Here is a 19,615-nt window from a genome sequence, read left to right as displayed (position 1 = left end):
TCACCTGTGTACATGTTATGGAAGAGAACATAACCAAAGCTACAGCTCTTTGTCTGGTGCAGGAAACCCCTGGTTGTGGGACATGGAAAATATAATGCTTTGGGTATATAGTGTGTATATATGCAGCATATAGAGCACAACCAGCACATCTGCTCTGGCCATAATCTTCTCTGGCCATCTGTTTGACAGTGTCCATGGAAGTGCACATGGACCACGCTGGGTGGCATGCACAGCCAGTCCTATGGCTTTTCTTCACAGGTGTGTTCCTCCAGAGCTTCCAGGTCCCTGAGAGACGCAGGATCCTGCTCATCCCTGGGTAACAGTTTGATATCAAGCTGGAGAGGCTGTCCTACAGCTGGAGAACAATGCTCTGTCCCAGTTTCATTTTAAATCCTTAAGGGAACAGCTGTAAATGTTTCTTTCACTGCACTTCTCATGCTTTTTAACACCCTTTGTGGATTTCGTACACTATGTAGGCTTGATTCCCACTTTCCTAGGAGGTGCCAAAGAAAAGCAGAGTGGCTACAGAGCCCCATGCTGGCAGAGTCCCCAGATGAGACAACTGGGGTTATTTCACAGCCCTTTTCTCATGTGAGCTATAAGGATACTGCAAATAAACTCCCAGTATCTTGGCATGCTCACACAAATTCAAGCTGAGCTAAGGAGCCTGTGAGCATCATGGATCCTAGGAAATCATCCCAGCTCCTTATTGCAGCTCTCACCAAGGAAAGCAAAGTGTGAAAACCTCACCTGAGAAGGTGAGAAGGGGAAGAAAGACCCCCAGGCACAGGCTCGGCAGTGGAGGACACCTGTAGGACAGCTGTGTCTCAAGGCCTGAGCTGAGTCACAAAATCAGCTTCATTTAGGACCCCAGAAAGCTTTACAACCAGCCTGGCCACTTCTGTGTGTGTGGGTGGATCCCAGCTTTGCAAAACCTCATTTTGCTACCATTAAAAAGGAAAAATGCCTTTAAAAGAGAGCCAAAACAGTGTTTGATTCACCTTCAACTCCACTGCAGTTTCTTTTTGCAGACCCACCACCACCTCCTGTGCCAGACTAAGCTTTAATTGGTGCCAATTTCTCTGAGCACATGTGAGGGGCAGTCCCCACACCTTCCACCTGGTCACCCCTGCAGGATCCTGAGTCTGGGGAGAAGGGGGAAAATGCTGCTGCCCTCTCTGACCCTCTCTATTGCTGCTTCCACTGTCCCTGCACACCAGCTGGGGAGCAGAGAGCTGTGGGTGCTGCCTCCCTGCCCCCTGCCTGGCATAGCACTGGGGCTGCCCCGTATTTATGGTGCTGAACACAGAACCAGAGAAGGGTTCAGGTGGGAAGGCACCACTGGGAGATCCTCTGGGCCAATACCCTACTTCATCAGGGCCAGCTGGAGCTATTTGCCCAGCTTATCTGCTTCCCAGATAGTGGCACACATCACAAACATGAGCAGCCCCATTACACAGGGAGCCAGCAAAGCTCTGTCCCTCCAAGCACTCAGCCCTCCACCCACCCAGCTCCCTGCCAACACCCATCACAACCACTTCCTCTCTCCTTAGCCATAGCAAAGGAAGAGGACGCCACTGTAGGAAACTGGAAACACAAACTCCAGTACGATACACAGAGCAGCACTGGACCCACAGCTCCCCCTCTGTGAGCAAGTGGAGGTGAGCTCCTCTGCATCCCACTGCTGGCCAACAAGGTCCTCTCTCCCAGGAAAGCCCACTGCCCACAGGAGCTTCCAGCCCATATTCAAAACCAGGCAGCCCAGGGTAGCAGCTACCCACAGCAGAGGTACCCACAGGCAGCTCTCCCCCCACAACCCCCAGGAGCTAGGGAAGAGATTTTCCTACAACCCATAGAAGATGTACCTTTGGCTTCCTCTCCAAGGAGCAGAGGAGACACAAGGATGCTCCAGCTGCTCTCGACTCTGCTCATTCAAGCAACAGGAGGACAATGAGCCCTTACCCCCTCCTCAAACTCTGTGTGCCTCCCCTGACACCTCCCCACCTAAACAAACAGAAGAGAGGCAAGCAGGAGGTCCTACCTGCTACCCAACCAGGAGCTCAGCAGCTCAGAGCAGCAGGCACTCTCTGCCTGCTTCCTACTGTGCTCCTCTGCAGCAACGTCCCAGATGAGAGAGGAAAGCCCATGTGATCTTCTGGAAGCAGATCTCCCAGGTAACACCTTGCAGGTGAGCTCCACTTTGGGCTTGCCCTGTAAGCAACCAGGTGAGGAAACGAGGCCACTCAGGCTGTAAGGCTCACAGGGAAGCCAAGGGCTTGGCCAAGCTGAGGGTTCAGCTGCTAAATGCCCTCTCTAGCTCACAGTGGGCATTAAATGGGCAGACACATCTTGTCCCCTTCTCCCAAACACCAAGGGTTTGCATGCTTTTTACACCAATCGCTTTTAATTACACTGCATAGTGAAAGGCCTCTCCTTGTGCCAGGACCCCCTGGCACAGCCACTCGGGGAGCTGGCTGGCCCATCAAGTCCTCAGTAGGTTTAGTGGTTCCCCCCTCACCCTTCTCCCTTGCTTGGAAGCTCCTCTTGGTCAGTCCACATCATCCTTGCAGCCCTCAGCATCCTCGCTTTGCAGAGACCTATTTCCTCCCATTTCTCTCTGCTCCTCCCCTCCTCCATGCCCGAGCTTTGCCAGCTCAGTCCCATGGGATTCCCACTTTGGTCTCCTGCAGCACCAGCTGGAGCCAGGAGGCAGGGCAAGAGTCATCGGTTAATAATTGTTCTAACCTCAATATAAATAGAAAAATACAACAAAACAAATAAATGACTAGCTAAGAGATCCAATCCGCCGGGATGCCTGCAATGTGCTAGTGCAGAGTTCAGAGAGTGCTTGGTCCAGTGCATGGTACTGTAGATATCCAGAAACCCAGCCCAGCAGCCCAGCAGCCATGGAATCTTCTAGTGGCACCACAAGTGTGAGTGTCCCCCAGCCATGGTCAGCTCACCCATGGCTGCTGGCTCCTGGGAGCAGGCTGAACAGGAATGGTTGCAAATAGTCTGATTTATTGTTGTTAAATGGTAAATCCATTCTCTTCTAGGGAAGGAAGATGTGCTTCACTTTTACTTTTTGTGGAGGAATTTCATTTTGCTACCTGAAGAGACAGAGAAAGGAAAATGGACTTAGCAACCAAGGCTTTTCTTTAAGTTTCAGTAACAAGGACTAACATCCATCTGGAGCTCTTGTCTAGCCCCACTTACAGCAGAAAATGGATTAACTCCTGGGTGATTCCTACACCTGATCCCTAAGGGCAAATCTATTTCCTTCCATTTCTCTCTGCTCCTCCCCTCCTCCATGCCCCAGCTTTGCCAGCTCAGATTCCCATGGGCTGTGGAGACTCTCTCACTCCCCCCATCAGGAACTGCATCCACCACCTCTGAGTCTCTGGTGGCTCCACTGCCTTCTCAGACTTGCCTGTATCCTTTAGAAGACACAGACCTAGCTCATGGCCTGAACACTGGCTCCCCACCAGCCTCCAGACAAGTGGCAGACCAGGAGGAGAGCCAACTGCACGCCAGAGCAGGGATACATGGCTAGGCACTGACCACTCAATGCTCAGAGCACTGCTATGCAAGAAGGCACAAGCAGCCACTAGCCAAGTCCTGACATACTTCAGCAGCTTCTTTGCTGCCAGATCTGAAGGCAACAAGAAGCCCAAGCCTCCTGAGAAGCCAAAGATTTTTCTGGTTCCTTACCTAGGCCTTTCAGGAACCTATTGACTCCACTCTGCTCCCCACTGGGAAGTGTTTCCAGGTACTCCTGAGCCCGTACCTCAAAGAGACCTGCAGAAAGAAGGAAGTCAACAATTTCTCTTTTGCTTCCCTATAAATAAGGCAAGAACACCCCCCTGAAAGCATAGCTGCCTGTCTTACCAATATATTGTTGCACATGAGAGGGAACAACTCACCCCACCTTGTCCACCAGGTGAGCCTGGATCTGGGACAGGAGCGTTGGTCCATGTTTGTAGGGCCACCCTACTACCACCACCTCCCCCACCCCTGCAAAGCTGGCTGAGCTTTTGAATCTCACATGGGGAGAGACAAAACCTCTGTCCCTTTGCTATTAACTAAGTCCAAAAAGAGAGACTATCTGGGGAATGGTCACACAGGATTTACCACTCTGCAAAACCTCTTTTACACAGCCACCTATTCAAGTGTCCACTGCTCATTAGTGCTGGTGAGGAAACTGCTAAGCCACCACTAAGCAGCAGCATGGATGGGAAACTTCAGCACCAGTAGAGCCCTCAGGACTGAGGGTTAACTGCAGTGAAACAAAAGCAGCAGCTCTGGGAAGGAAATGCTTCCATATTTTCTACTAGCCAAAATAGGCACAGCTAATCCAGCCAGTTCTTCCCCTAGATATGCAAAAGGGACATGAGGGGCTACAAGAATAAATATTGTTCCAGAAGCATACACCTTCAGTGACAGTCCTGATGAGAATTCACCATGGAACAAAGAGGCACACACATGGAGGACACTGATTATGTCCCTTAGTGCAGCAGTGAAGGGTGCCTGTAACCCCAGCAAGAACCTACCAGTTCACACACACAAAGCCCCTGTTCTCCAGCATCCAGTACCCATGCACTGTGCAAACACTACGTCTCACCACGCCCCTGTGAGGCAATGCACCCTTCTGGGAAGATAAGGAGAGACAAAAAAAATCCCTGGGTGACTTCTTGAAGGCTGCACAGGGGTGTGTGAACAAACCATCAACTGTGCTGCTGCTTCCCTCCCACCTTCCTCCCAACATCCCTGCACAGACACTGCAGCCTCCAGCCACGGTGCTGCAGATGGAGCTGGTGGTTGCTGAGCATCTCCCAGCTCTCATGGGAGCCACGGGGGAGTTTTCCTGACTGCAGAGCCCCTCACCTCTGACCCCCTGCTTCCGCAGCTCCCGCTCCTGAATAAAGCCCCCAAACATCTGTGTCTCCATGAAGACCTCCAGGAAGCGTCGGAGGCTCTTGGAGGAGACGGACTTGCGGAAAGCTTCGCGCTGCAGGGCCCGCTCCTCTCGCTCCGTGGGGGTCAGGAAGAGGGAGTAGTGACCCACAATCTCCACAAAGAAACGGACAAAGGCCTCAGACACCACCTCGTTCAAAGGGTTGGTCTCTAAGGGAAAAAAGAAAGAGGCAACGGTGAGGAGAGTGCTGGAAGGACATAGCAGGAAAGGCCCTGGGCACAAACTCCCTGGCTGAGCAGGGATCTAGCCTGAGCGGGAAAGTCTGCTTAAGATGGACACATCCTAGGAAGTGCTTGCCATGGAATAGGAACGGGCTGCTACTATTTTGAAGGCCACCAAGCTTTGCCTTGCCTTCCCTGCAATGAGGAGATTCCCCTACTGCCCTGCAGAGAGTTGTCTCAGCCCAGGTTCCTGTGAGCCACATGGCCACCTCCCAGACTGCAGCTCTCCAGATGCACTGTCCCTCAGAGAAGCCTGTATCACTCAAACAGCAGCAGAAAGGGGACTGTGGGATCCCCTGCCCCCAAAGGAGTACAGGTGCTCCCTGGAGCTGTAAGAGAAGGGCAGAGCCAGGTAGGGATAAGCATTGTTTCTCTTCACACAAAGAGAATTGTGCCTCATGCAATGGAATACTTAACACAGCTTCAACTGAAATCCTCACCTACCTCAAATTTCTGTGGTGTTAAATTCAATACAAGCCTAGCTCTCCCCAAAGAAGCAACAGGAGAAAAAGAGATGTGGTTTCAAGCTGAAAGGCACTGTGCTTTACCCTGCTTGCCATTGACAGGGCCCTCCTCCTTGTCACTTGCCAGCTCATTCCTCTGCTCCAAGATGTGCTCTAGGGCAGCCTGCAGCTTGCGGGGCAGGATGGAGTCCTCATCTTCCATCTGCAAAACAGAGCCACCTCCTCAGCACCTGGGGCTGGAACATAGCCAGCCCTTGCCCTTCTCCTCACCAGCTCCTATCCCATCCCCAGCAGGGAAGGGGGAGCACTGAAAATTAGCCACGAGGACAGAGCACTCTCAAGTAATACATTTGGCACTTCCCCAGCACCTGCCTCCCATTGGAGGGACTATCAAAGAAGCACCAGAGGAAACAGAAAAGCTGTGTCTTGTCCCAAATATTCTCCTGTTTTGCAACAGTTTCAAGTGTCCTACCCCAGAGGCTACTGGGAGGTGCTCACCCAGGGCCTCACAGTCTGCCTGCCAGCCCTCCCACCCCCACAAAAGGGACTGAGCTGAACAATGCTGGCGTGCAGCCCGGTGAGCACAACACCCCCTGCTCCCCACCAGTACTGCTACGGAGGCGTAGAGAGTTCCTCCAGACTGAGGAGCTGCTGGTGACTGTGCCAGCTCCCACCAGCCCTGGCTGAGACTGCCTGATTTAGCTTTGATCTCTGAAAGAGAAGTGGCAAGGTAAAGCGTTTCCCCCTCACCCACATGCAACTCCCTGCAGAAGGAGGTGCGCTCATCCTGTCCTACCCGTGGGACCTGAGGCATGGGTGAGACTGATGCAGGTTTGCACATCCATCTTTTTCCCTTCATTTATCCCACTTTTCCTCTCCACAAAAAAGGGAAGTAAAAATCAGCAGACAGTCTCATCTGCTGAGCAATACACAGGCTCCTGTGTACTGGCTTCCTACTTATCACCCATCTCCAGTGCAAGGAGCGAGGAATCACAAGCTCCTTGGACAGGAAGAGATTTGAAGAAATCACCCAGGCCTCTTCCTCACTCAGGGCCAGGTATGAGACAGAACATGGCCTGACAGACACAGGCTGGGACAGCCCATGCTACTCCCCAGCAGACAGTAAGCCTTACAGGCTGCCACTCAGAGGCACCTGCACTACTCAAGTGCCACCACTTCTCCTTCTTAAAAAAGAAGGGAGGAAGAGAGAGATAAAGCACAATGATTCAGTCCTCAACAGCTGTGGTTTGGGACTGTCTTATTATGTACTTATTATGTACATATGTACACAGCAACCCCTGTAAGTGCCAACCACAAATCCTGCTTCAGTTTGTGTGGGCAGTAAACCAGCCACCCCTGCTGGTCAGCAAACACGGATGGAAACAAGGTGTGGTGGAAGAAGGTGAGAGAAGATGAAGGATACGAAATTGCTCTGCTCACCTGTCTCAGAAACCGGTTATTTACAAGGTCAACGACGAGGACCTAGGAATGAAAGGGAATGAATAAAAAGGAGAAGTCATTATTTCCCTCATCAGAGTTTATCCTAATCTGTTTATCTTAATCTGTAACTGCTCTGGAGGAAATACTTTGGCCCTGCCCCTGCTCCTCCCACCCACCAGCCACTGCAGCTGGAGCAGGCACCCAACATGAGCCAAGAGTAGAGCCCTTGTTGTGGCTTTCTAACGATACTGCCACAAACCACAGAACAGCTTGGACAGCAGCAGGATGAGCTCCAAGTCCAGTTCACCACTCCCCACAAACACATCAGGGTCACAGCTCCATCTTTTCTGCTTGTGCACTGCACTGCTGTCCCCTGGGTGGGCAGGGAGAGAAATGCCTCTCCGACTACATTCAGTCTTGTGTGTTCAGCCTTGTGCACCATGAATCTGGTTCTTAATTATTTATTCCTTCCATTATACACCTCTGTTAATTAGAGGGGGAGCTCTCCCAGCCAATTTGTAGTGATCATACTTCAAACCTGGCAGACTTTGTGCTTAGTCCCCAGACAGCACTATGCTGAAACTTCAACAACATCATCTCCTACCCTCAGCAGCCCCAGGGTGGGAGTTCCCAGCCCGCCTGCCTTCCCAAGCTGCAGACAAGGCAGAGGGCAGCCTTCTGCCTCCCCAGGGGATGTCCGCCTCCTCCCTCAACCTACACTGGCAGGAGACAGAGGATGAGACCTCAGCTCCTTCATGCCACGAGCTGCCAAGTAAGGCTCTCAGGAACAGCCCTTCTGTGACAGAAGACAACTTGGCCCAGTAGAAGCAACAGAGAGCAGAGCCACAGAGTGGGTGCAGGGCTCACCTCCTCCACGGGGAGCTCCTTCAGGCGTGGCAGGGAGCTGGAGAGCAGGCCGATGAGGAAGGGGGTGGGTGAGCACACGATGTCAATCATGGAAGGTGGCAACACGGGGATGTAGGTGTGCTGCCAGGTGAAGGGGTACAGGAGGGCCACTGTGGCATGGCAACACTTGGAAAGAGTGCTGGAAGAGGAAACACAACCAAGAGCAATGTGGTCAGTCAGGAGATAAGCAGTGCTTCTTGGAAATCAGGGCTCTTCCGGTCATTCCCCAGCTGAGCTCCACAATTATTAGGGGCTTTCACAAATTTCTGAACCCGTTTTTCAGGTTTGGGAGCAATGACTGGAGACAGGAGCCCAGGTTACAAGAGACAATCCTGACCCACGTGCATGTGACAAGAGATGGGTCCAGGACCTGCTGCTCCAGGGCCCTGATGGGAAATACGGCAGAGACATAAGGTTTCCTATGCCACTGCCTCGTGTTAGATAAATGAGTTCATTCTCTCACAACATACCTCTGTGGCTCTTCCCATGGGAAAGCCACAGCTCTGAATGCAGAGAAGCTATACTGACCAGCACAGACAGTACACAGCAGTGGGGTGCAGAACATGGCTCCAATACTACAGCAGCCCTCAGCTGGGCTGTATGTTGGGCCACTTACCTGCTGGTCATAGTCTTGGCCTTGTCGGTGCAGCTGGGTGACCTGCCTGGACCCCTTAACAAAGCCCCAGGCACAACTTGAAGCCACAAGGTCTCCAGGCATTTCTGCAGATTGTTCCAGCCATGGCCCAGCCTTGCCCCTTGCCTTGCTACTTCTGCAGCAATGCTTTGCCTTTGGGCAACCATTAGCAGGAACAATCATGTGCCAGTGGTGGGCTCTTCCACTGGTCTCACTCATACTGGTAACTCCTATCAGCCATGTCAGAACATGGTGGAAGGAGGAAGGCAGCACTCTCCATCCAGAGTCTATTCAGGCACCAAGCAGCCTGTGGAGCCTGCCAGGTCTACTCAGAATCATGGGAGGGTGAAATCCCTGGAAGGGAGCCCACAGCCAGCCACTCTGGGATGCTGCCCACAGCTCACAGGATCACAGCCTTCCTTCTACCCCTCTCAGATGCCATCAGCAACTCTGCTGCAAGTGTCTTTGCTGACAATTTCCAAGAGGGTCCCATCCAGAAATCCCCATCAACTCTCTGTCAGGAGTTGGGTAGGGGCTACAGTTTGACACAGCAGAACATGCTGCAGGGCACCAGTTACTCATCAGTTCTGGGTCTGGAAGCATTTGTAATGCCTCAGGGGAGGGGGAAGGCTTACCACTATAAACCTTGTATATATCATCATTTTGTTTTACTAGCATTCAGGTTTTGAAAGGCAGGAGGAGGGGTAGGAGGCTGGTGTGCCCAGAGGAGTCACGTCACAGAGGAAAGGTGCCCAGCTGGCTCCTGTTAAACTCCACGGGGGACTTTACACTCGACAATCCGGATCTGGCAGCTTATTGCTGACTTGTGAAGGAAGAGGTTTGACTCAAGCTTGCTCTGAAAAGCGAAGCCTGCTTTCTTTCCCCTCTCCACTCCTGGCTCCAGCTAAGAGTGGAGGATTGGAATCCCTGTGCTGCAAGGCTGACACATGCTGAGCAGTGTGTGGTGACTGGGCTACAGCTACTACCAGGTGAGTTGTGTTTAGCAGAACACAATTACAGATGCTTGGGACATCAGTGTGACCACACGAAGAAACCAGGCAGAAAACATTTTTAAACACGATGCTTTCTGAAGACAAATAAAGCCCATGAGAGACGCTAGAATCTGTTTAACCTGAGACTTCTATCTAGGGCTGTAACAGGTAGGGAACAGCAGTAAGCCTTGACAAGGAGGGTCTTAAGAGTATCCTACTCCCTTCTCCACATTCACTCCTGCTGGCTGCTCCTCTGTTGCTGTGCCTGCCCTCAAAAGCAAACCCATGTCTTGCAGTGTCTACCACACATGCAAGGTAGAGAATGAACTTGAGAGAAACAAAATGAAAACAGTAAGAAAGCACAGAGCTAGTATGAAACCAGTAAATTTACCAAAAAAAACCCCCAACACCCATGCAGAAAAAGAACAGTATCAAAGTACATCATTTTTCTTGTATCCATCATACAAGCCAGTCTTGAAAGAAACTACAACAAAAATAAATGTGCCATCTCAGAAGTGCACTCTAAGTTAAAAAGATCCTTTAAAAACTGCCTCCTTCAAGGTGGTGTTACTGGCAAATCCATAAATTTCACACTATGCTAGTATGTGCAAAAGCAGGGGCTTCTCTTCCTCTCCATTAACACAGAGCATATTTTCCACTCCTCAGTTTCTGATTGATAATAGCCCCAGTAACAACAGCATCATCATCATGGTGAAAGCTGAAAGAACTCCTTTCATCACCTGTGCACAGCACCGTGGCAGTGCTCTCAAAACCACCATCAATGGACTTCCTCTTCTTTGAAGAGAGACTGAAGGTGGAAGTTCCACCTTTGTGAGAAATCCTGCACCTTGAAGGCACATCCACCTTTCCTGCCTAAAGGTGGGAACTGCCTTTATAGACAGCACTTGAAAACTGAGGGAAAGGATCTCCATGATTCCAGGTAGCTCCACAGAGGAGCAGTGAGCAGCTGAAGTACACAGTTATTTATGGCATAGTGAGATATTACAACATGCTGTCTCCTGCTGTATTTATGGTGGCTTGTTCTTCCCTGAAGCCTGCTCTCAAGTCCCAGTGAGCACACATGGTACGTGAGAGATTAAGTGGGAGGAAAGATGGCTCAGGTCCAGTCAGAGGAAGTCACAGACAGAGCTGTTTAAGTCTGAAATTTTATGCACCATGCAGTGGGAAGTAAGAAAGCTTCCCATTCCGCCTTCCCATCTGTGAATGCCTCATCATCTCCAGGATAAATCCTAGTGATCTCTGAAGCATTTCACACTGTGGAAGACATTTTCAGGGAACAATACTGATAGGGTTGAGGTCTGTGAGCCTCCTCTGAAGGCACACCATTCTGGAGATGGACACAGAGGAGGTAACACTGAGGTGTCTCTTCTGCATGTGATTCAGTCAGACTTGCAGATAATGTCAGGGAGCTCCAGCAGAACCTTGGTCCTTTGGAATGACTGAAGCCTAAGCTCCTTCCTTCTCTTGAATGCAGCACTGCAACAAACACTGAAGGGACTGCTGATTCACACTTTGGCTGCTGAGCCTTGCAAAATAATCCAGTATGATAAATTTGTTTTACACCACCTGTGTGACCATGTGCTCTTCAGCCAGCAGCAATGGTGGAAGGGCCCAAACTACACCTCAGCTGTAATACAGCAGGTACACCTCTGCTCAGAAGGTGGATACAGATACTGAAGTTCTGGGCACACCTCTGCGAGATGTGTAGAGAATTAACCACAGTTGCTGTGCACAACACAACCAGAACAGTTTAATGCTCTCTCAAAGCACTATTTATTTCAGCATCAGTCAGTCCTTTGAGAGTTCTTATGCCAAAGAGGCAGCCAATGCCTTTGGGGTAGCTACAGACAGTGTCCCTGCTGAAATCCTAATATCCCAGGACATACATGCCATAACCATGATGATGACTGCTGCCACTGGAATAACACTGACCCAGGGTGTTGTGTTTTGCTTGGAGCACTCCAGATGGAATGAAGAGATCTACCCAGTGTGACTGCAGTGTGCTCTGGGGAGTGCCACGCACCACCCTCAGGCCACAGAAGTTCAGTGCCAGTTGTTCAAATGGGACAGATACCTCTTTCTAAAGCTTTTGGTTTCAACAGCTAATCCTTAAAATACTGCAGGTCTTACACATGCACTTTCAAGATCTCAAGCACATTTTAATGGGTTCATTCAGCTTCCTCCAGGGAGCACAGCTGAGCTGCACCTTTTATGTTACTTGCACAGGACCACGATATTGCCAGTATAGAAGATAAAAAGTATAGAAAAAATTGATGTACACAAAGAACCATGTCAGATCCTTCCTTGAAGGGCTGATTTGGATACAGGCTGACACACAGATCTCTCTGGATGAGCACTCCCTTGGCCAGAGTAATGATATTGCAGCAATTTGTGACATTTTTTTGCTTCAGCAGCAGGCCTTCCCACCACACAGCATTCTATGCAAAAACCTATCACTGCCACACAGCTGCTGCTATGTGGTAGTCACCTTGAACAGGTTGCCAACACAGAACCTGCATACAGAGTCTGCAAATATGTAGAAACCGTTCCTTTCCTGGCAAAACTTGCTCCAAAACTACCTTGGCTTGCTCTAAGAAGAAACCTTACAAACTTGTAACAGCTTCCATGGAAGGATACTGGCTGCTCAGATTGGTTGCTTCACTCCCAGACTCCAAACTGAACTACAGGGTTTCCAGCTTTCTGCTCCAAAGGCAAGCACCTACACTAAAAAGCTCATCAAGCTGAATCCCTCTTTGGGATTTGGATACTTCATGATTTCTGAAAAACACTATTGAACCAACCAGCCTTTTGGAGTTTATTGCCAGGAAATCCTTTATGCATAAACCAAACTGCTGAAAATATGTTGGCATTTGGCAACTTAGCATCATAGAGTGGTTTGGGTTGGAAGGGACCTTAAATATCATCTAGTTCCAACCCCTCCGCCATGGGCAGGAACACCTCCCACTACACCAGGTTCTCAAATACCCATCCAGCCTGGCCTTGAAAACTTCTAGGGAGTGGGCAACCTGTGCCAGTGTCTCACCACTCTCATAGAAAAGAATTTCCTCCTAATATCTAATCTAAATCTCCCCAGTTTCAAGTTTTAAACCACTGCCTCTTGTTGTTTGATAATATGATGCTTTTTTTGCTTTTCTTTTATAACAGCTCTGTCACAGTAGGACTGCTTTTACAAACACCTTTGGATTTCTGACACTGGGTTACATCTGGATTTACTTATGATGGATCACAGATCTGGTTTACAACAAAACAGACACAGGAGCTTCCAAATTTTGCCCTGTGACTTCACGCAGCTTTGCTGCAACTCCCACCTCCCACCACCGTGGCAGATTGGTGGGGTTGCAGGCGAAGAAGCAAGTGTTACAGTGCTCTGAAGAAACAACACTATTATCTGACACATAAACTTCATCCTTAGGTTTCTCCTTCTCCCTAACAACAATACAAAATGGAGAAATCTGGGAGGCTGGGATCTGCAGTGCAAGATCAGACTATTTTTGTTGCACATGGAAAAGGCTTCTTTTTGATGATTAATTACCTTTTCTGAGGATGACCACATTTCAAGTGTCTGCTCTAATTCTTTCAGATCTGCCTTTGATAACAATGCCTACTCTGTGTTGTTGACACAGCTGTGGTTTCTGGCAGGGACAGAGGCAATTGCTCAAGTTGGTCAGATCCACAACAGGCTTTTAAGGAGATCTTAAAAAAAGGGTGCCTTGATTTTAAGCCCATGTTAAGTTTTCCTGATTTTAAAAGTCCTCTGACTCTAAAACATGGCCCCTCAGGCCAGTAAAAACTGCCCAGCTCTGAGCACCTTGTGAAATCAGGACACTTCTATCTGGAGGAGACCTTCTAAAACATTGGTCTTCAGTGCCTTGAACTGTGCCAGGCAGCATCACAAAAGCAGCTCTGCTGTTGCAATGCATAATCTGTGCCATGGCCTCCACTGCCCCAGGGCTAAATCTTGCAGTGAAGGAGTAAAAAAAAAGATAGAGAAGACTGCACAGATCAACATGGCTTTTAAAAAAAAGTAATTTTCCTGGGTTGCGAGGCAATGTGTACGCCAGTTTCCATAGCAACAGAGAGGGGAAAAAAAATCCACCCAAAATCTAACAAACCAAATTCTTTCCTTTTCCGCTGCCAAGCTCTGGATTGACAAGTCTTCAGAAAACACTCTATGTTCATTCTAAAGATGGAAAAGACAAAATATTTCACTTGCTGTACACTTGTTAGATGCATTTTTTGGCTCGGCTTGAAAACATTTCACAGTTCACACAGTATTTGGCAAGTGACCTTTCAGCTTACTTTTCCCACAGACAGATTTTATAGCAATAAAAAATTTAAATAAATTGTATATATCATTTTCTCTGTCACTCACACCCAGAAACACCTTTGCACACACATACAGACAGTTATTGATAGTGCCCACATGAAGAACTGCAAAGAGGAAGGATATATGTAATTTATTATGCATCTTTCACCATGTCACCTGCACTCTCCCCCTTAATCCATCTCAGCTGGATTATTTCTAGCATTCCTAACCTCTGAGCATTTTCCAACAGCTGCTTTTATCATTTGCTTTTTTTTTTCTTCTTTTCTTTTCTTAAGCTGTTGCCAAGAAGTATTTCTTTTCTTTCCTCTGAAATTGGCATTTTCACTCCTGAAGTAAATACTACTTAATATTAATTTAGTTCAACATATTCTTGGTCCCAGGAAAAGTTTAATTTGGACAGAAGATCTCGTATCCACATCATCAGCTTTCCACCAACAATTAGATGACATTGTTTACCTTATAAAAGTTTCACCAATCCAGTGCACTCACATCACTAGACTGGATTAAAATAGAATAGTTTTACTTAGTTTTGAGGGTTATTTTCTTTGTTTTCTGTTTTTCAAACCTTTACAGTCCCTCTTGGGGCAATTTTCAAGTTTTTTCTCCACAAAAATGAGAGGCAGGGCAACTTTGTATTTTGTTACAGGAAAAGACTCCCCTGAAACTGCTCAGAGCAATGTCTTCTCAGAAAGATTAGATACTAAAACTCTTGTAGAGAGCTGGCAAATCTATGGTGAATATTTGAATCTGAGCCCTGTAGCCTAACAGACCCTGGGTCTTTAAAACGTGAGTTCTTTTTTTCACACAAGCAAGTTGTTTCTGGACTTGCTGATCTGAAAGATCTTTTCTCCCAAAGTAATTCTATTATTCTATTTAGAGATTCTAGATACTATGATTCCACAGCTCTCTCCCATTCTTTTATACAGGCCTTGGCAGCTGGACTCACTCCTAAGGACCCTGGATACACTGACAAAAGATACAGGGGGAAAAAACCCCACCCAAATCCATGCAAGTGTTTTTAATTAGAGATACTCTGTAACACACACCATGCTCAGAAAACACAGTGATGGAAAGACGTGATATGGAAAGATCTGGTAAATAAAGATTTATCTGAAGTGACACCTTTTAAAAAAAACTAACCAACAAACCAGTTCCCTAACATTTATTTTAACCACCCAACCCTCACGTAGCGATTACAGTGTCATCTGTGTCCTTAACAGATTTTCTCAAAATGTGAAATTTGTCCTACAGAGGAAGAGCAAAACCTTTGAAAACACAGTCTGTCATCATAAATTATCACATAAATCATATATGCCACCTAGAAATACAGTGTTTCGATGAAATCTCTCATTTTCTATGCAAATCTAAATGCTCTGCATGAAATGTGTAGCTTAAGTATCCTGCATACTTTTATACCATACATGTAATGAATCTATGATTGTAGAGGGGCAAACCTTCCCTTTTTTAATCAAGACAAAAATTGTCAAGCATCCTGTGCTGCCTGGGTGCTGCAACTTCCTTCTCTCCAGCCCATTCCTGTGATCAGACTGCCAGAGCTTTGCCTGCAAGGAGCCCCAGGTCCCTGCAGGATGAATTTTTCCCTTTGCTTTTGTGTCGGAGGGGCCTCCCCATCCTTTGCCCCAGAGCTGCAGTCACAGAGCTGCAGCCTGCTGGCTGGAAGTTGTGAAAACAGACAGCTTAGGGGCACTGTGCACTCCTGAAACCTGAGCGAGAGCTCCAAAGTGTCATTACTCATCCAGGCAGCTTTTCTTTCCCCAGCCTTGGCTAACTCTCCTCCCTGAATCCTCAAGTGCTTCAAGGGCTGGAGAGCTGCCAGCCACCAGCTGCACAAGATCTTAAAGAAACCCAGGCCCATTTTCATAATTTAGGGGTGCAAGCAAAAAAATACCCCCCCCCTTCCAACCGTAAATTGAACAGATTCAAAATAGAAAAGGGTCCTCTGTCTCATTCCCCCTCACTGTATCCTTTACTTTCATCTCTCACAATTAAAAATCTTTAAGAACCAATATTAAAATAGAGGCTGATGATTTAAGAAGATTTTGTGGCATCAGGTAACAACCCAGAAGGGACGGTCATCTCTGCCTGAGGCTTGATCCTTGGAAAATCCAGCACAGCTCAGTGGGGAACACTGCAGCATCATGGAGCAAAAGGAGATTTCATTTATTTAAAACCAGGCCTCAGCTGTGAAACCATGTAGAGGAAAGGGAATTTGGGTCTCCTTGGGGACAAGATGCAGAATGCTTTTTGCAAGCTGCGAAGAAGAATTACAGTGTATGGCCTGGGAAGCACAGCCCTACTCACACCAGAAAAGAAGCTGGAAAAGAGCAGAATTAAAACCGAACAAAGCAGAGAGAACAGCCAATGCAGTCTTCCCAGCCTTCCTTCCTTGGCAGCACCTTGTTTAAGGAAATGCAAGAGGGTACCTGAGCTTGTCTGCGATGAAGATCACCCTCCTCTCCAGAAGCAGGGAGGCAAAGACTCTGCTCAGGTGCCTCACACTGAGGGATGTGAACAAGGACTCAAAATCAACATGCTCCAGCCTGGAGTCGAGCGGCCGCCGCAGCTCAATGAGCTGTTGGAGAGAAAAAGACCGCAGGTCAGTTCTTGCCATCCACCCACACTGCTGCCAGCAGGGACACCTAACAAGCACTACCAACTGTGCTGGTGAATGTTGCACAGCACTAAGCCCTCAAACAGTCTTTCCTTGTGCTGCTTCCCACAGATCCTTCCTCCAGGCAAAGCTGAAGATGATCCAGAGTCCACTCCAATTGGCACAACATGAGACCAGCCACAGGTTTTATCCACTGGACTGAAGACAGGGAGATCTTCATGAGGAGGAAAACTAGTGTCCAGCTAGGAGTGGTTTCCAAGCTTTCTTGCAGCATGGCTCAGAGCCCTTCAGCTTTGCATTCTTATTTTTACAATTACAATTTACGTATTATTTTTTTTTACAGCAAGAATCTGGATGCCTAACCTACTGAACTGCAAATTTTTGTATCAGTTACAGGAAAGAGCAGCCCGTGGGCATTTTTCTTTGTTCTTATCTACTTAAATAATTCCTATCACAGGACCTTAGCAGTTTGTAGTCCTCATCTCAAGACAGATACTTATCTGAATTGTTCTTGAAAGCCTTCAACACCACACATTTAATAAATCCCACGAGAAAACTACTCTAGTTCTGAACTACCCTTACCAACACCGAGCCTGTAGATGAAGTATGTCTCTAGCAAATAACTTCAACTACCTGTTGTTTTAGTCTCAGCATACACTCAGAACAACTGGTCATCTTCCTTTCTGTAAGAACTTCTTGTCCTTACAGTGCACCCTGGAACTTCATGTGTCTTCCTTTGTTTTTTATATTCAGAAAACAATTTTCTCAAGCTTTGCCTGTATTTTCTAAACCACTTAGTAAGCGGAACTACTCCTCTGGATGTTTCTCCCGCTTTTGCATTTTTTTGGAAAATAATACTATTTAGCACATGTCTACCAATGCTGGGAAGCAGAAAAATCACTTTTATTTATTATTCATCCCTTATTTATAATTTTTTTTCCACAATGCAGGTGTTTGTCTAAATACTGTTACTTCTACTCACTTTATGGCCCATTATACTACCAGATCCTTCTCTGAAGTACTACTGTTCACTCAGTTACTTCTGTGTTGTATTAGACTACTCATTTCTTCTTCCCAGCATTTTGCTCCTGTCCATATTGAATTTCAGACCAAACCTTCAATTTACCAAGGTCATTTTGAATTTTAGTCCCTTACTCTCCAAAGTGCCTACAACCCATTCCAATGTTGTCATCTACCCACTGTGTAAATGAGGGGTTTATGCCATCAACCAGACAATTCATGAACATTAAGGATCTTACAACCAAAACAGTCAAAACCTTCTCACAGCCTGATAGCACACCACTGGGATTCTGCTCCTCAAGTGCAGGTTTTCAATCAGCTATGTACATGCTCTGCAGTAATTTAATTTAGTCTGGACTGTTTCCATTTTGGTTGAGGAGAATGCCATCACGTGTAGACAAAACCTCTATCAACTTGCTCACTTTTCTCTCTCACATTCAAGGCATACCATGCCCAACAGGAAGATTGGCCAAGACTATGTTCATTTTGGCTCCTTCCACCCTCCCACAATCCTTCAATGCTACACACAAAAGCTGTGCACTCTTAAAACCCTCCCCGTGTCCTCACACCAGACTGTGATGCAACACCCACCCTCACTTCCACATTATGAATATTCCATTCTAAAAGGCTGCAATATCACCCTTGTGTGGTTTCAGGTATTTTTTGACCAGAACTCTGTGCCCGGTCTCACATGTAGAGAGTGGTTCTGTATTAAGGATGCTGGAAAACATGTTATAAATCCTGTCTTCAGGAAGTTAAGGGGGGGGGGGCCTCAAGAAGATCCAAGGCCGTGTATTGTGAAGCACAGGGACTGCCAGGCTGTGCCACTTGGCCTCAAGACCAGTGTCCTGTCTCTTTTTTCCATATTGGCATGGCTGTGTCCTTACATCCATTTTTAACATGACTCCCCTTTTGCTTTTGGGGCCATTGAAGTTTCTGTGCCATCCTCCCCAGTCCCACATTTTACCTCCTTAGCTTCCCCACACAGTTGTTGGCAATCTGCCCCTGAAGATCCTCAGTGCAGTGCAGTGAAGATCCTCACAGTCCCAACCCCCAATCACCAGTCCTGCACCGTTTGCTGGCCTAAGTCTCCCTCTCTCTAGGGTGGTGTCTTTACCTCTGTTCCTGAGCCTGGCAAGAAGTTCTTGACTGTAATGGTCCGGCCCAAAGCTGGGAAAGGTGCCTCCATGACACTCCTCATGAGAGGCTGCACCAAGGCAGGGGAAATGCCCCGTCTCTTCTCTACCTCATCCAAGATCTGAAATAGAAACATGAAGACACAAAAATGTGGAAATCAGGGGGAAGATGTGCCAGCACCTACATACTCTCCTTGACCCAGCATCTACACGGAGCCTTGAATCATAAAGAAGAGGGCCAAAGGTGCAATTGAAGACCCTTCATTCAGCAAGAGAAACCCAGGTCCAGTGAAGTCAATGAAAATCTTACCATTTGCAAACTCCCTACCACCCTTGGAGTCAGGACTCCACCTTTAATATCTCTGTGCTTGTGTTCTGGTAGTTCTGCTGAAGGAAAAAGGCAATAGCTGACAGTCTAGTCTTCCTTTTAATTATGTTTTTGCTAGGTTCTGGAATTCGCATGCAGTTGCCTTCCCAAAACCATTTCAGGCTCTTTCTTCAGTCATCAGCTTCCCTGATCCCCACATTCTTCTGATGCTGACTTCACTTTCCAGTCCCACTTGGCCTACAGCACAAAATCTCTCTCTCTTCCCCCTCACCTTAGAGAAGAGGTTGAAGCATCCAAGGCGACTCACAATGCAGTAAACTTCTGGAAGACGCTTCCCTTTCCCACTGGGCTTTCAAGGCAAATGAAAATACAAATGCAAGAAACAAGAAAATGTTGTGAGTTATAACTATTGCAGAGACAGTGACCACTCACTTAGTTCTGCAGCTCAGACACCAGCACACATTTGACAGAATGCTGCTGATGACAATACCTTAAGTC

The 19,615-nt window shown here is 47.7% G+C and overlaps 1 protein-coding gene across 7 annotated transcripts in view; it reads right to left on the bottom strand.

Moving 5' to 3' along the window:
* Positions 1 to 2,385: 2,385 nt before the first annotated feature.
* The window catches only part of DENND2A (DENN domain containing 2A), a 60,542-nt gene continuing 43,312 nt past the window's right edge, over positions 2,386 to 19,615 (bottom strand). For 6 of the 7 annotated variants that reach the window (XM_071727267.1, XM_071727281.1, XM_071727253.1 and 3 more), the window contains 9 exons: positions 19,389 to 19,466; positions 18,771 to 18,911; positions 16,446 to 16,594; positions 7,968 to 8,145; positions 7,101 to 7,142; positions 5,745 to 5,862; positions 4,885 to 5,124; positions 3,712 to 3,798; positions 2,386 to 3,110 (listed from right to left, as the gene is read on the bottom strand). In XM_071727267.1, coding sequence (XP_071583368.1) covers positions 3,079 to 3,110; positions 3,712 to 3,798; positions 4,885 to 5,124; positions 5,745 to 5,862; positions 7,101 to 7,142; positions 7,968 to 8,145; positions 16,446 to 16,594; positions 18,771 to 18,911; positions 19,389 to 19,466 — 1,065 coding nt within the window. In that variant the 3' untranslated portion in view covers positions 2,386 to 3,078. Of the gene's footprint in view, positions 3,111 to 3,711; positions 3,799 to 4,550; positions 4,649 to 4,884; positions 5,125 to 5,744; positions 5,863 to 7,100; positions 7,143 to 7,967; positions 8,146 to 16,445; positions 16,595 to 18,770; positions 18,912 to 19,388; positions 19,467 to 19,615 lie in introns of those variants that run through there. The other variant, XM_071727289.1, reaches the window with a different exon arrangement.

The sequence above is a fragment of the Heliangelus exortis genome, chromosome 1 (genome assembly GCF_036169615.1).
Source record: "Heliangelus exortis chromosome 1, bHelExo1.hap1, whole genome shotgun sequence".
Lineage (NCBI taxonomy): Eukaryota > Metazoa > Chordata > Aves > Apodiformes > Trochilidae > Heliangelus > Heliangelus exortis.
Note: the sequence above shows the minus strand (reverse complement) of the source record. Positions and strands in the feature narration are given on the sequence as shown.